We start from the raw sequence: 14,372 nt of genomic DNA, 5'->3' as shown, positions 1-14,372 counted from the left end.
GACAATAAGCTGATCCCACTCAGCTTGCGTCGGGCGTCGCCCGATGTCACACGAACTGCAACCTTCGCGTACGTTGACATAGCACAAACGGTCTTCGGTCCAAGCGTTGTCGCAGACTTTCAGGCGCAGATCACCGAGTGAATGCTCGGCTTGTAAGGCTTCACGATCACCGAGCCAGCCGACGACACTTTCTCCAGCCTCTTGCATCCGATTCCACCGCCGGATAAATGCGCACCATGATCTCTGCAAAGCTTCGTACGACGCGCCGTCGAGTGTTTTGTTCCGGAGACGCCTAAAGCGCCGAAAGTGGTCCTGCATGGTGTCCAGCGCGTCCGGGGTCACCGCCCCGGACAAGTCGTACAGCGCCCACGGCTTCATATCCTCGTTCATTACGCCGGGCCGAGCCTCAAGTCGACTCACGCTCTCAGGTGCGATATCAGCGGTCCACCCACTGTTCAGCGTCGTCGCCGACGCTGGAGCCGTCCGCGTTGTTCCGCTTCCTGTCTAGTTCGCCGCCCCCGTCTGCTGCGCCATGTTGTTCACGTCCGCGCAAGTTGTATTGTGCTGCTCCTGGGCTTCGCAGGAGCTCCCGTCCGTCAAGTTCACAAGCGTTCTCTTCTCCGCCATTTCCCAGTTTTTCCCATTGTTCTCCGAAGTGCACTCACGTTAGGTGATTGCTGTCTTAAAAGGGGGGTGATGTAATGGGCCCTCCCAAGTTACATACGTAGGTAGTTTTATAAATTCTTTGTAGTGGTTCATCCCATTACATAAGTAGGTAGATTTGCATTACAAAAGTAGGTGCAGCAGCACACGAGTATCGTGTGCTGAATTGCCGTCACCCTATTTGTTGAAATATGGGGAGCCAGACCCATAATCAACCAATAAGGGGTTGACGTGTATTTGAGTGGTCAGGGCAAGCCGCCCTGGACCTAAATAAAAACAGAGTTGATTTTCCTTCAGACTAAGTACTTGGTTTCAGTATCACTGGACTTGTACGCTTCCTCATCACTACGTGTAAGCAAGTAACGGACACCCCAGGCCCGTTACACCATCAAAACATCCTCGGAGTCGTCATATACGTCGACAAGTCCAAAGCATCTGCCGAATGCTTTAATACCCTGGCAGCCCTTGCGGGCGCCCCGGGTCCTGACAGAGGTAAGAACATGACTCACCAATGCTCTGTCGGACTGCGCAGGGCGGCTGGCCCCGATTGCCTTGCCTCGCCAGTCGATCCAGGGCTCGTGCTTCTCAGCCCAGGGCATGCCCGGGATCATATCATATGGATCCATGTCGAGAACACTGAGCTGTTCGAGGCTGTCAAAGTCTTTAAATTTGACGGCCAGATCCACTTGGACGTTAGGGGACAGTGACGACCTTCCCGTCGGTCAGTCACACTGACACCGTCTCGTTGCCCTTGCTTTCTCTCAAAGCATCGGACAACTTGCTGCTATTACGAGCAACCGTCTGGCGGCGTGCGAAATTCTTCGACGCCCCAGAATCGATCAAGATTCTAAAGGGATGATCGTATCCCCGTACACATCCGTGTACTACGAGCAACCCGCCGCTGCTCTTCGCCGATTCGAGAGTCCGAAGACTCTCGGGAGCTAAGTCCCCGTGGTACGCGCCACCCGCGCACCCATCGCGAAGACTTAGTTCTTCCCCAGTAGGGCGCCCCGCCCCTACCGGTTCCCGGCGTTTCCCTGTCCCCGGGATCCTGGCTTCTGCCAGCGACCCTTGAGGACGGGCTTGGGGAAAGACCGTCTGCGGAGTCTTTCGCGGGACAGTCGCGCTTGAAGTGGTCCATCTTCCCGCAGCCGAAGCAGCGGATATCACGCTATTCGGCGGACCCGAGTTCCATGGGAACTGGTCCGTTGGGGCTTGCTCGACCGGGGGCCGACAAGGAACCCCCAGGCCACGCTGAGGCCGGCGTACACGCCTGGCGATGGTTGTAACCTTCTTAAAGAGCCACTTGAACGCCTCTTCAAGGGTGCTTGACTGCACCCGGAACAGCTGAGTGCGTGCGGGGCCCACTCGAAGGCCGTCCATGAACACAGCCATCTTGATGTGTTCGTTGAGTGGGTTTCCCACTAGGGACGCCGTGAGCTCCCGTATCTCTTGCACGTACTCGTGCAGTTCACGCCTCCCTTGTTTTCACGAGAGGAAGCGCGAACGCTGGCGGTACTCGTAGTTCGCCGGGAGGAATGCGGCTCGGAGCTGTTCACACAGCTGAGCCCAGGATGTGAAGCATCCAGGGGATGTTGGCTCCCGTGTGTACACCCAACACTTAGCACGGCCGCTAAGGTTGGAGAGTGCAAAATCAACACGAAGTTGCTCGGTCGAGATCAGAGCCTCGTCCAACGCGAGCTCTACTTCTCGGACCCAGAACTAAAGGTTTTCGCCTTCCTTCCCTTCATACGGCTTAACCTTCAGCCGTATTGGCTTCGGATGAGACGGATTCGCTTCCGCCGCCGGAGCCTGCAGGCTCTTCCGCACATGCGCGATGAGCCCCTGCTCGTACGCGTCAAACGCATTGACGCCTTCGAACTGCTCAGCCGGTGTTGACACCACCAGGCTCTGCAGGGTTTCCATCCCGAAGATGCCTGCATTCTTCCGAACCGACTCGAACTGTGAGTCGTTCCTATCCATGGCAACGAACTTCAAAGAGGTTCAGGTAGTCTACCCCCGCTGGCGTGGATTGACTACAAGTGCTACCAAGTGTGACGGAGGCACACATCACCTTGCGCTAGAGGAGTTGGCTTCCGAGAGTATACAAACTCTTAGTGAACGGCAGTTCACAGGTCCCCTTTTACCGAAAGGGAGCGAAGTGACCAATTGAAGGTAGGCTGTCAACTGAGTATATTTATAGGTAGGCTAAGCTTGAGTTAAATACAAACTATTAGTCACCTATAGAAAAGCAATGTCATCAGCCAATGGTTGGCGTTGGACGACCTTGGTACCTTGTACCAAATATCCCGAAGTATGACGTGTCATACTTCATGTAACTAGGGGTACACTTAGGGCTACGTATCCGTTACAACGGCCGTCGAATGTTTCTTTGCTATTGGGCTGCTGTCATGGGGTCGAGGTGACAAGGGTGCTCGCATGAAGATGCTGACCGCCATTGCAGCTTGAGTAGAAGTTTCACTTTATTTTCTATACATTCTTTCTTGGCTCTTGTCCCCAGTCGGAGACAAGACACAACACAAACTGTAAGAAATATCAGTTCTGAATTAAACTTCTTCTAAGCCCTCCGAGGCAAGGGTATATCAATACACTGTGCACTAAAAAATTTAGAAACCCATAATGTTAATTAATGGAAATCATATAGATTACAAAAACTAGTATTAAAGTGTGACCGCATAAAATCTATGCCCATTCATTATGCATTTTCAACCGCGCTCGAGCGAGAGCGCAGTAAAAATCCACAGAACACTTTAACAAAAGCATGCTGGCTGTTACACCCTTAGACCCCCCCCCCGCAATAGAAAAACATGTACTGGATATTGCAACGGGTCCGATCGCTGGTGAGCTCGTCGCTGGGCCCTGCTTCGCGGGCACCCCGCTCGAGGTTGCTTCGGCTACGCTCCTCACAGAGTCCCGTTACTGCAACCTAATTACGACAAAACGACAGGTCTTGCAGCAACCTACCAGCCTCCCGTACACAAGAAGCAACCCCCAGAAGCAAACACGGCGTAATTTATTTTAGGGCTTCCTTCTTTTGAGAAATAAAATACCGGAACTGTGAAAGTTCCATAAGCCATTTGACAAATATCACAGCTGCCCAAGAGGAATAGCGGCTGTTGGCGCACACACAAAATGGACCAAGGCAGCAGCAAACACTTCGACGGCATTTGCTCCGATCAACTGCCACCGCCACTGTCCCCCCCCCCCAACGCTACAGCCACGAAGTAGTGAAGGCACCAATATCTAGCGCACTCGAAAGGCTATGGTTTGTAAACAAATGCTGCGCGCTCGCCTCCAGAATATCAAGCGGATAGAAGAAAAGATGGAGAAAATCTCACAGTTTTCACTAGAGCTTATGAATGAACGAGACGAGTTGGCTCTGATGATAGCTCACGAGAAGGAACAGACTATCCGCCTTGCCGCCGCTGCTGGAGTACCTACGCACGAAATAGGCTACGTGATGTCGCTCTCAGTGGCTCTCGAACAGTGCTGCGAAGCTCTATTAGAGCACATTTAAATCAGCTTAATACAAAAATCACAGGAAGAAGACGAGACGACGTAACAATTAAAAAAATCGATACCATTTCGCGAAGGCAACTGCTCGTGTTAATGTGTTATGGTCGCAAGTAGCTCCAAGTCAGTCGCCTCTATCTCCTTAGCAATTTGGTTTGCTACAGTGTTAGCTTCTGGTTGCATAACTATCATCCACATGATACGAAGCCGCATAATTGCGATATCGTCCGTTGTAACGGCACCTTGCGCAAGCTGGAAGCTGTCCTTTAACACGGAATAAACTTGGGCAATAGTCAACACACCACACAAAGTTCCATGGGCTGCTTTGGCAACATTAACCATACTTTACTGTTCTCCACTGGATAATCTTCATTCGGCATTGTCTTATCATGCCACTCTTTCAAAAATGGCACAGACGTAGACGTGTAAGTCGCTTCCATCGTATCGCTATACGAAGATCCGCACATTGGGTCGTAGTAGTAGGGTGTAAAGCACGGATCTTCTCTTTTGTAAGCAATAGCGACGATGACGACACCCCAATGGATGTTGCTTAAATGCAGAGGCAACACAAGGTAGTGGAAGCTTGAAATCCGTGACTGTGGTGGTTTCGGACAGCCCATAGTTGGAGAAAATGAATCCAATGCGTAACAATCTCCCAGCGCATCGCAGATGCATCGAACACTGAATATGATAATGACATCAGAGAGCATTCTGTCACGCGCAAGCATTCCAACGAGCGTGTTGACCTTAACGGTGCCTTCACCACTTGATAGTCGGAAAGTAGAACTTAAACAAGCACCCTCGAGCTGTACCACCACCTCGTTTGCCAGCTCCTGATGTTTTCCCCCCGCCGACAGTAAGAATATGTCGTCCGAATCAGTCTCCGCTTTAAACAACTCAGGGTTTGCAAGGATATTGCTCCACTCGGTCGTTTGCAGCCATTCCATGTCAGCTCTCCATGCATTAATTGTTTTTACCACGTTGTAAAACTCCGACATTTTGAAGACGGCTTCACTGTTGTAACGGATTCGTACAGCAGCCAACAACATTGTAGAAGCAAGTCAGTCACAGCAACACACCGAGCAACACACCGGGCACACAACAAGCAACACAACAAAAGCTTACCTTGTAAATCGTGGCGTTCCACCAGGAAAATATGCAATAATTGCTTCAGTGTTGCTGTCCTGGTGCTCAACCACGGGGTTGAAATATTTCGACTTGGGTCGCTTCTTCCGTTCTGCTTCAATGACCGCTTTCAGCTTGATTACTAGCGGTTTGGGAATCACAAAGTTGTAGACGTAGTCCTTGGGAGACACAGACTCTCGACAGCTGTGTGCAACACGCGCATTCATGAAATCGTCGTCCAAGATCGTTGGGTAACCTGCTAAGATCTCGCTGACATGATTCTGGTCGGAAGTATTTGTTGCCCACACGATGACGCGAGACACAGATGACACATGTTTGTCCGGTAACGTAATAACGGCAAGCTTATTAGGCTTTGCGAGTTTTTCCAGCCGAGCTTGCTTTAGTTTTTTTCGCTGGTTGCTTCGTGGTTTGGGTTTGGAATACGTAGCACTTCCAGACGGCCTCCTTGTGTTCCAACTTTTTTCGATCTTTTCTTGGTCGCTTCTGCCTTTACTGCAGCTTTTGGGGGGTAATCGCTCTTCCCACTGGGTGGTTCTTCCGTAGATTTTACCGTGACCGCGGCTTTTGCCGGGTAATACTTCGTTAATCCGGGCGTCACGCCAGGATTCGCCGAAGTAAAAGAGGTGGCGATGTCAATGTCACTGGATGGAGCTGTTTCATTCCGTGAGGCTGAACTACCAAGCTCACTTCTCTGCAACGACTCGGCCCTTGTAGTATTTCTTTGTAGATCGAACTCACTTTTCTCCATTTCACGAATGAAATTCATAGTTTCAATGAGATCTGCTGGTGTTGTGTCAGACGTAGCGTCAATAGCATCCAAGTCTTCTCCTGATCCGTCTTCATCTGGCACTGTTGTAGCGTCTGATGTTTGCTCTTCGGCTGATCCAACATCGTGTAGACCTTTGTTAACTATTGTTTTCCAGGCCTTCAGGGCGGAGTAGAATGCTGGACTCGACAATTCCGCTAGATGTTCCATCACAGGCTCAACAAAGCTTTTGCATAGCAGTATTTCTCTTCTGAGGACAGAACAACAACGTTGGCACGCTCTCGGCGCCGCATCTTTACATATACGACACGGCGTTTATGCTTACGCTGGGCTCCACCGCCACTTCGATCATGTTTTTCTTGAGTTGAGTCATGGGTTGCTTCTTGTGTTGCGGAATAATGATGGGTCGCTTCGACCATCTCGACCAATTCAACTTGTGTTTCGACCGCGTCCGATCCCGCTTTCTTTTGAGTCAAACCATCATGTTCATAAGCTGTACCTGCTACTTTCATCGAGGCCTCCACAGCTTGAAGCGATGATATACCATCTCTGAAATCCTTCTCCAGCTCCACCATCGCCATCATATCCCAGCGTGCGAGAACAGTCATGGCAGGTAGATACTCATAACGATGGACATGCTCAGCAACATACATCAAGTGCTGACACGGTAGGCTGTAACTGCAATAGAATGAGCACGAACAAGTCCACTCGAAATCGTTACATTCATATGTGTACCCATTGGATCTCACGTTCCACATACCAGCTCTACCTTTTTTCCTTTGTGCACGTAGTGTCCATCGAATAAACCATAAAATAGTCCCATTGAGAGCGTACGTTAGCCAATGAATCGTGACTTAAGTGCTTAGAAACGATACTTAGAAAATCTGGCACAGTTCCCGGTAGACGAGAGGTAGATGCATGCTTTCCCATAGTAGCAAGAACCTGCCGAACGATTGTTTTCTGATGTGCCAGAAGCCCGCTGATTGTCGCGTCGAGTCGAGGTCTTTTGCCCAGAAGAAGTTTTACCTGGTTCCAATTTGATTCGATTCGATTGGTAGTGGTATTACCAGCTGAGAAAAATTCACTTCGTACGTGATTTGCCCACATTGACACGCACGGTTTCCAATTTGCCGAGAAGTATTTGAGTAGCTTGGGGCACTCTTTCTTGGAGACTTTCGTGAACTCAGCCAGCTCTAAATCGAAGCTCCTCCGACTTGCACTGAAAGTACATTCGAAACACCACCCAATGTCATATTCAGCAACACACGAAGCAACCCAGTGAGTCAGCAACATATAGAGCAACACAGTTAGTCAGCAACATAAGAAGCAACACAACATATCAGTGAGCTGCTCCGTACCAATAGACGAGCTTTGCGAACGCAGCTTCCATCGTTTCCCGCTGTGCCATCTTCAGGTTAAATTTTGGTCTTCTGCAAACTTTCCTCCAATACGTGAGCGCGTGGAACTGATATAAAAGTACTTTGGTGTGAGGGAACGCCTTTTCCAGCACGCGCCATTCCACAAAGTCTTTGTCGATAACAATTGTCTGGATTCGCTTCCAAAATGGGCTGTGGCGTTTGAAAAACTCAACAATGTACTCCATCGTAACAGCCTTTTGATCTAGTGCAAGAAAATCAATAATCGGGATGCCTCTTCCAGTAGCTGACGTAACTACCAAACTCCCAGTGTACAATTCATTCATATGAATTGTTAGTAGTTGCTAGACGAAATGAATAATAATTTGTAAATATCATACTAACCCAAATGATACCCCAAGTTGTTGGTACCGTGCGTCCAGTCCATTACCAAACTGTCGCCCCACTGCTCGAAGCATGTCTTCTGAAGCGATGTTCGTATAGCTATGACACAAGCAATCCCCATCTGATCTTGCACAAGAAGAACGTCGTTGTTGTCCTCCTCCACAAATGTATCCAGTAGCACCCTGGTCCGCTCCACTGTTGTAGATCCCAACACTTCTTGCAAAATGTTTCTAGTCTGCTGTGAAGTCAGAACCATATCTGTTAAAGCAAAAATAAAACAACAATGTTAATTTAAATTGATAAAAAAAATTTGGCCGACACATCCTCGTCACGGTCACCAGAAGCACCCACCAAGCTTAAAGATATCAGTTAATATCTGCAGTGCTGGCCTTCATGTCTGCCAAAAGTCCGAGGTCTTCTCGAACCTTGGACGACAAAGGCATCGACTTAGCTCCGCGGTACGAATCGTAAATAGTCTTGCTGGTTTTGTGGTTGTGCTTCGAAATCTACAGAAAACGATAATATGATAAGTCGGTGCTCACAAACGAGGAACATAATGTCAATCATTCTTACCTCCGAGTCCAATTGGACGGCGACTTCCCATTTGGCAACCCCTTTCTTTACAACTTTTGCTGATCGAATCGTAAAGCTTGCCTCACACCCGGTGTACCTCCACCCATGGTCTCGTCGACCTTCCCCACGTGGTGCTTGCATTACGCTGTGCGTACACCGCATCCGCTTAAAACTGTGCGATAGACGCTCCGGAATGGGTAGAGCGTCGGGGCGGCTAAGCAACACGAAAGCAACACAACAATCAAAATCGAATAATAAAAGCGTTAGTATATCCTTTTAAAACACCACTCGTCAACCCCACTTGACGATTACCTGTTGTGCTTCTCCCGAGTTTCAGAGCTTCGAATACGGTAGTGCAGAAAAAGTTCTGCCTCGTACCTTTCGAGTGCTGTCTGAAACTCAGTCCAGTTGTTGAATGTCTTGACTGGAAGCTCTGGCACAAAGTTATCCATAGGTTTATGCGCTTTCAGCATCTTCTTTCGCTCTTCCCACGTTTTAGTCTTTCGTTGAGGTAGGCGCCGTCCCGCCGACACAGTCTGAGAGGAAGTAGCATGGCGGGGCTGTCCCCCATAATTAAACTTGGAGCGCTTGGGTGGAAACGCAGTTGTTACTGCGTCATCACAATCCGAATCTTCGTACTCCGTTCGAGACGTTTTCTTTTGCGGTTTTGACTTCGACCCCGCAGTTGACTGACAGCTTGTTCTGACATTGCGTGTAGCAGCTTCAGCTTCGGCGTTCTGTCGGGTGATTGTCACAAACTGGCGAACCGCATCTTTAATATCAACAGCCACAAAAAGTTAGCAACATTACAAAACAGCACACAAAGCAACACAATGAAGCAGCACAGCAAGCAACATACCGAGGCTGACTTGACTAGCAGGTCTTATTTCGACAGGTGCCGTAGTTCGTGAGTGTACGCCGTCTGCGCTAGCGGCGTCTCCGTCTGCGGCATCTCCGTCTGCGGCGTCTGCGCTAGCGGCCTCTGTCGCTACATCTGCGTCTACTGAGGCGTCGGCGTTAGCGGCTTCTCCGTCTGCGGTGTCTCCGTCTGCGGCGTCTCCGTCTGCGGCGTCTTCGTCTACAGCTTCTCCGTCTGCGGCGTCTGCGCCTGCGTCGTAGACCTCGTCCTCGTTCACCAGACCCTCCATGTCAGCATCTTCATTCATCACATCCGCTTGGGTGGCTGACGGGTCATCGATATACATATCATTGTCCACAGGGTCCGTGGTGAACCCTTGACCAGCGCGGACGTAGTCGACTGGCTTGTGGTATCGCAAACCAGCACGACGTTCTATAAACAAACAAAATATCGTCAGGTGACGGAAGCAGCACGAGTACCACGATGACTTGAACCCGTACCTCCATCTGTAGAGCCGTCTTCTCCTTGCGCTGGCGCTCCCTTTGCCGACATCCTCGCCGAGGCTGCGGCCTCCACTGCTGCTTCCTCCCGCTTTCTTTACTTTAAAACGGGGGGACCATGGGATCCGTACTTACTCGAACAAAGTAAGCAATTCGTACTTAGTCGAACATAGTTATCACAACATTTAAAAATTCGGCTCTTGTGATTTTTTACGTAATATAAACCATGGTAAATTACCCAGCAACCCAAGAGCGTCGTAGGTTGCTCTCAGCACTTTGTCGTGTAATCGTAGACAGGTTGCAGTAACGACTCCCCTCCTCACACCCGCAAGCTTCATTTCACCATCTGTGGAGAGCTCACGGCCCGTGATAATAATTATAAGTTATAATCGAGGTCTTAAGGACAAAATCACTTGGAATTTCATGATCTTGCATCTTATTTCGTCCTCATTTTAAGGACAAATTTTGTTGGGGTTATACTTCTTTGTCACTTCTCATAAAACGGTCTGATTATCTGATTCCATTACTGAATAGGGTATGAAAAATCCATAGAACCCGGGTTTTATGGATTTTTCATAAGCTCTACCGTAATGGCAGAGACTATCGCCACAAGGGGGGAATGGGTGTCATGAGACTGCAAATCTCCAAAAGTGGAGGACTTGGCGTGAATTCTTTTACCCTCCTAAACCGAAGCCCAGACCTTCCTGGGCATTAGCCCTATAGGGCCGAGCAAGGTTTATTAAAGTCATGCTTGGTCCGAGGCTTAAGCCCGCGTGCTTCATCTTAAACCACAGGCATGATTCGTGTTGCCGATTTCACTCCCTCCTCCCTATTTCGTACTTTATGGGGAAAACCGTCGGTTTACAAATCCCAAGTAGCTCAAAATATGGTGATACATTAGTCACTCTGGCAGATCTGGCACGATATTATTCGACTGGTTTAAAATTTTGTCTGTGGACTTGGTACGCACATAACGAATAATTGATCTCATGGACCCGATCATCATGTTAACGCAGTCGAACGCGTGGTGCATGCCCTCGCTTAGCTTATGTGTAGTACCGGCGGCAAAAGCGTGTTTGGTACTTGTTACTTGCGTGCACAATGCGTAAGCTTACCTATGGACTCCAAGCTTGTTGATGGAAGGCTCGTATTATTGACAGCTCTTCCGGTTGAATTCAGTCAAGAAAAAAAACAGTGCAAAACTGTAAGCACTTTCCTGAAAACAGCTCACACAGTACACGCACTGTACTGTATTTAACGTGAAAACAAAAGTTTATAAACAACGGCATTTAAGTTGCTCATTCAGCGCCAAGGGTTGGCGATATACATGTAGCGTTTTCTCCTCGCGGTAAAATGTACTGTGGTACTGTACACTACATTTGTAGACGTTGGAGCAAGCTGCAAACAAGCGCTCCGCAGTGTGCATGCAGTACATGTACACGCTGTGCACAGTGCTCGAAGTCCATCCGCAATTATATCGAGGTTTCGGTTTCTTCTTTCTCGAAAGCACGTGTTTATCAGGTCTCACAGTGCTGGCTGTTTCTGCGCAGTTAACAGGTTCGCAGTGCGAATCGCACCGAGTCGCATGTTCGCTCCTAGCTCTCGGGCATTTTCATGTGGTCGAAATGCTCCTTCAAGTTCGGATAAATCAAGTCGAGTTCCTAAAATTCATCATCATCTGGCACTTTTAAATTGTGAGCTGTAAGCCCCCCCCCCCGAAGTACAGTATTCAGTAGAAGTCATGGTATCCGAAGGAGGAAAGCTATTAGGATTGTCTTAGTAGTACTACGTAGTAGTAGCTCTCAGTAGACGCTGCGGTATGTTGGGTGCAGCACCACGTCGATTGGCTTAGATGAGCTACGCTGTTTCCACACAAAGGATATTCTTACAGATATTTTTAACTCTAATAAGGTCTTTGCGTTGATCGCTGAGATAAACTTCCGCTGAGTAGGCTTACGGTGGTCGACGTGGCAAGCTCCATCAACCTTATCCCCAAAACGTAGAAGCAAGAGTTGCTGAGAAATATCGTGCTGAGAAATATTCACATCTACTTTGTTATTATGTTACTTATTGACTATTGGACGCACTATTATCCCTTCTCTATTTGGGTACTAGAATGTGTTTAGCTGACGTTCAGCTTGGCTTGAATCTCCAAGTGGCCACCTTCAGATGCATGAGGCACCCACAGGAGAAGTGACCCACCTCCTGTTCCAGGCAAACCTAGGAAGCCTGGATGCCAACGATCGAAGTAAAGCGTCTTGCCTGCTAAGCCCGTGACGTTGGATTTCCACTTGGCGGTGCCCCCTGCTTTGACCTCCACCTCGTCGACCTTGTCACCACCTGACATGATGTTAACTGTCACGTCCTTGGTGTCAACACTCTTAAAATCAACGATCACTGCGCCGTCACCTTTCTTGGTCCAAGACATGGAGCTATTGGTGAAAGCCTTCTGGATCGTAGTTAGACCTAGTGTCTTCGGGTCATTTCCGTCGTCTATCTCACCGATAAAATTCGTCGGACCACACACCGTTTGTAAGTACGCAGCGGCCATACCCATGACACCGATGAGGTCGAAACCGGTAACAGCGATCGAAATGAGGGTCTTGCTGAACGCTGTGTACATGAATTGATTCGCATCTTCAGTCGAGCCATTGTTACTCTTGCCCGTGGACACAAGTTGGTTGATCATGCCACTGAACGCCGTGCGGATCTTCTCACGCGTCTTGTAGGCCGTAGCCTCATCCGACTCTGCAATCATTTGCTCCATGCAGTTATTGGTGACGATAGCGATGTCAGACGTCACGAGCGGAGTGTTCTGCATCTTGAGACGCAGGTCGTCCTCTGAGATGCCCGGGTTGTCTGCTCGCAGTTGGTTCACGGTGTTCCACGTGCGGTCCGTCAACGCTCGGAGATCGTAGCCACACGTCGATTTGGACTTCAGAGCGTCGCTGAGCGTCCCGATCTCTGTCTCGTTGACCTTGTTGGCGGCCTCCGTGAAGTTGGCACCGACCAGAAAAGCTTTAAATTTACTCCAGCTGGAGAAAATGTCTTCCCGGTAGGCGATGGCGTTCAACAGGATCCAGCTCATCGTCGTGAGCACGCGACCAGAGATATCGAGTGGTCGTGGCAGATCCCAACCCATGCACAGGTATACCGCAATGGGCAGATCTGTCACGATATTATTCGACTGGTACATGATGTTCATAATTTTGTCTGCAGAGGCTTTCGGATCGGTAGTTTTAATGTTACGCACATAGCGAATAATTGATCTCATGGTCCCGATCATCATGTTGACGCAGTCGAACGCGCGGTGCACGCCCTTGGCCACCTGCCACAGCTTCTGGAAGGCACCGAACGAAGCGATAGCCAGTGCCGAGTTAGCCACAGCTCCGACCTTGTTTAGTGTCTCCATCAAACAGTCGTCGTTCTGGCGGATGCATTGCATACCACATTCGACAGGGTAGGCAATCGGGCACTCGGCCCAGCATGTGTTGGTTGCCTTATTGCGATCGAAGTTTGTTGGACACGTATCCATGATATGCGCTTCACGGTAGCAGGCGGCGTCGGGAGAAATGGCTCGAGGGCCCACCCAGTTGCGGTACGTCGACTTGACGTCGCTTGTGGCATCCGTTACCTTGGCAAGTTCAGCATTGACCTTGATAGTCGAGGCATCAATAAACGATCCTGAGCCTGAGGCACTGAGCATATCTTCTAGAGTTGAGGAGCCAGACGTGGTCGGCGTGTTTCCCGTCGGAAGGTTAGAGGATCCCGAAGAAGGCGTCACAGTCGGAGTGGGTATTGTCGGCGTAGGTGTCGAAGGGGCAGGTGTGTTTTTGGTGGTTGGTGCAGGGGTGTCATCGTCGTCGTCGTTCCAAAATGTCCAATCGATAGCAGACGCAGTAAATAGGCAGACGACTAGGACCAAGAGGGCGAGAGTTAACCTCGACCGGGTCATTGCTATGGAAGTTGTGTGGTACCAAGACGGCAAAAAGAATAATGAAAAGTCAGGTGCTGGCGATTTGGACGGCGACTCGGGTTGCTTGGACTCTGATCACCCTGATGGTAAGTCAAATCGCAGTCAGTTTTGTCGAGAATGGCGGGACGTCGCAAAGTGGTCGCGCTTCTTGCCTCAAGCTGGAGCATCGATTGGCTTCTGTTATCTGCCACCTGCAGGATGTACAGTGGTATTGGCTGCGATGCAACGTTGGGTCTGCTTGGCGATAGTAGACGAACAACGAAAAGCGTCCCGGCCCACTGTCCTTGTATATGTGATAGTATCGAAGAGTTTGACTTTTTAACTGAATATTCTAACGATAAATCGAGTTTACCAGTAATAATATATCATACAACTCAAAGTTCTAACTATGATAAAATAATACAGTTACTAATATTAATTTGTAAAGGTTTTTGCATGGCTGTCGTTTAAGATGGCAAGAATAGGACATTTCATGTACGTCGAAAAATTATGGGGCCATATCAACTTGAAGTCTGGCGCCAATTCTGAAGCACTTTGCAGCGGCAGGGCAACTTGATCGCTACCTGTAGATGGGAAGGCTATATTCATACAAACT

General features: G+C 49.2%; 1 protein-coding gene across 1 annotated transcript; it reads right to left on the bottom strand.

Moving 5' to 3' along the window:
- Nucleotides 1-11,923: 11,923 nt before the first annotated feature.
- Nucleotides 11,924-13,756, bottom strand: PITG_08339 (uncharacterized protein; the record flags this gene model as incomplete). The annotated part of the gene is made up of 1 exon (XM_002903689.1): nt 11,924-13,756. One exon carries the CDS (start codon nt 13,754-13,756, stop codon nt 11,924-11,926), a length of 1,833 nt encoding a protein of 610 aa, XP_002903735.1.
- Between the last annotated feature and the right edge of the window lie 616 nt (nt 13,757-14,372).

This window comes from Phytophthora infestans, genomic scaffold, assembly GCF_000142945.1.
Source record: "Phytophthora infestans T30-4 supercont1.13 genomic scaffold, whole genome shotgun sequence".
Taxonomy (NCBI): Eukaryota; Oomycota; class Peronosporomycetes; order Peronosporales; family Peronosporaceae; genus Phytophthora; species Phytophthora infestans.
This window is presented reverse-complemented; position numbering and strand designations above follow the sequence as displayed.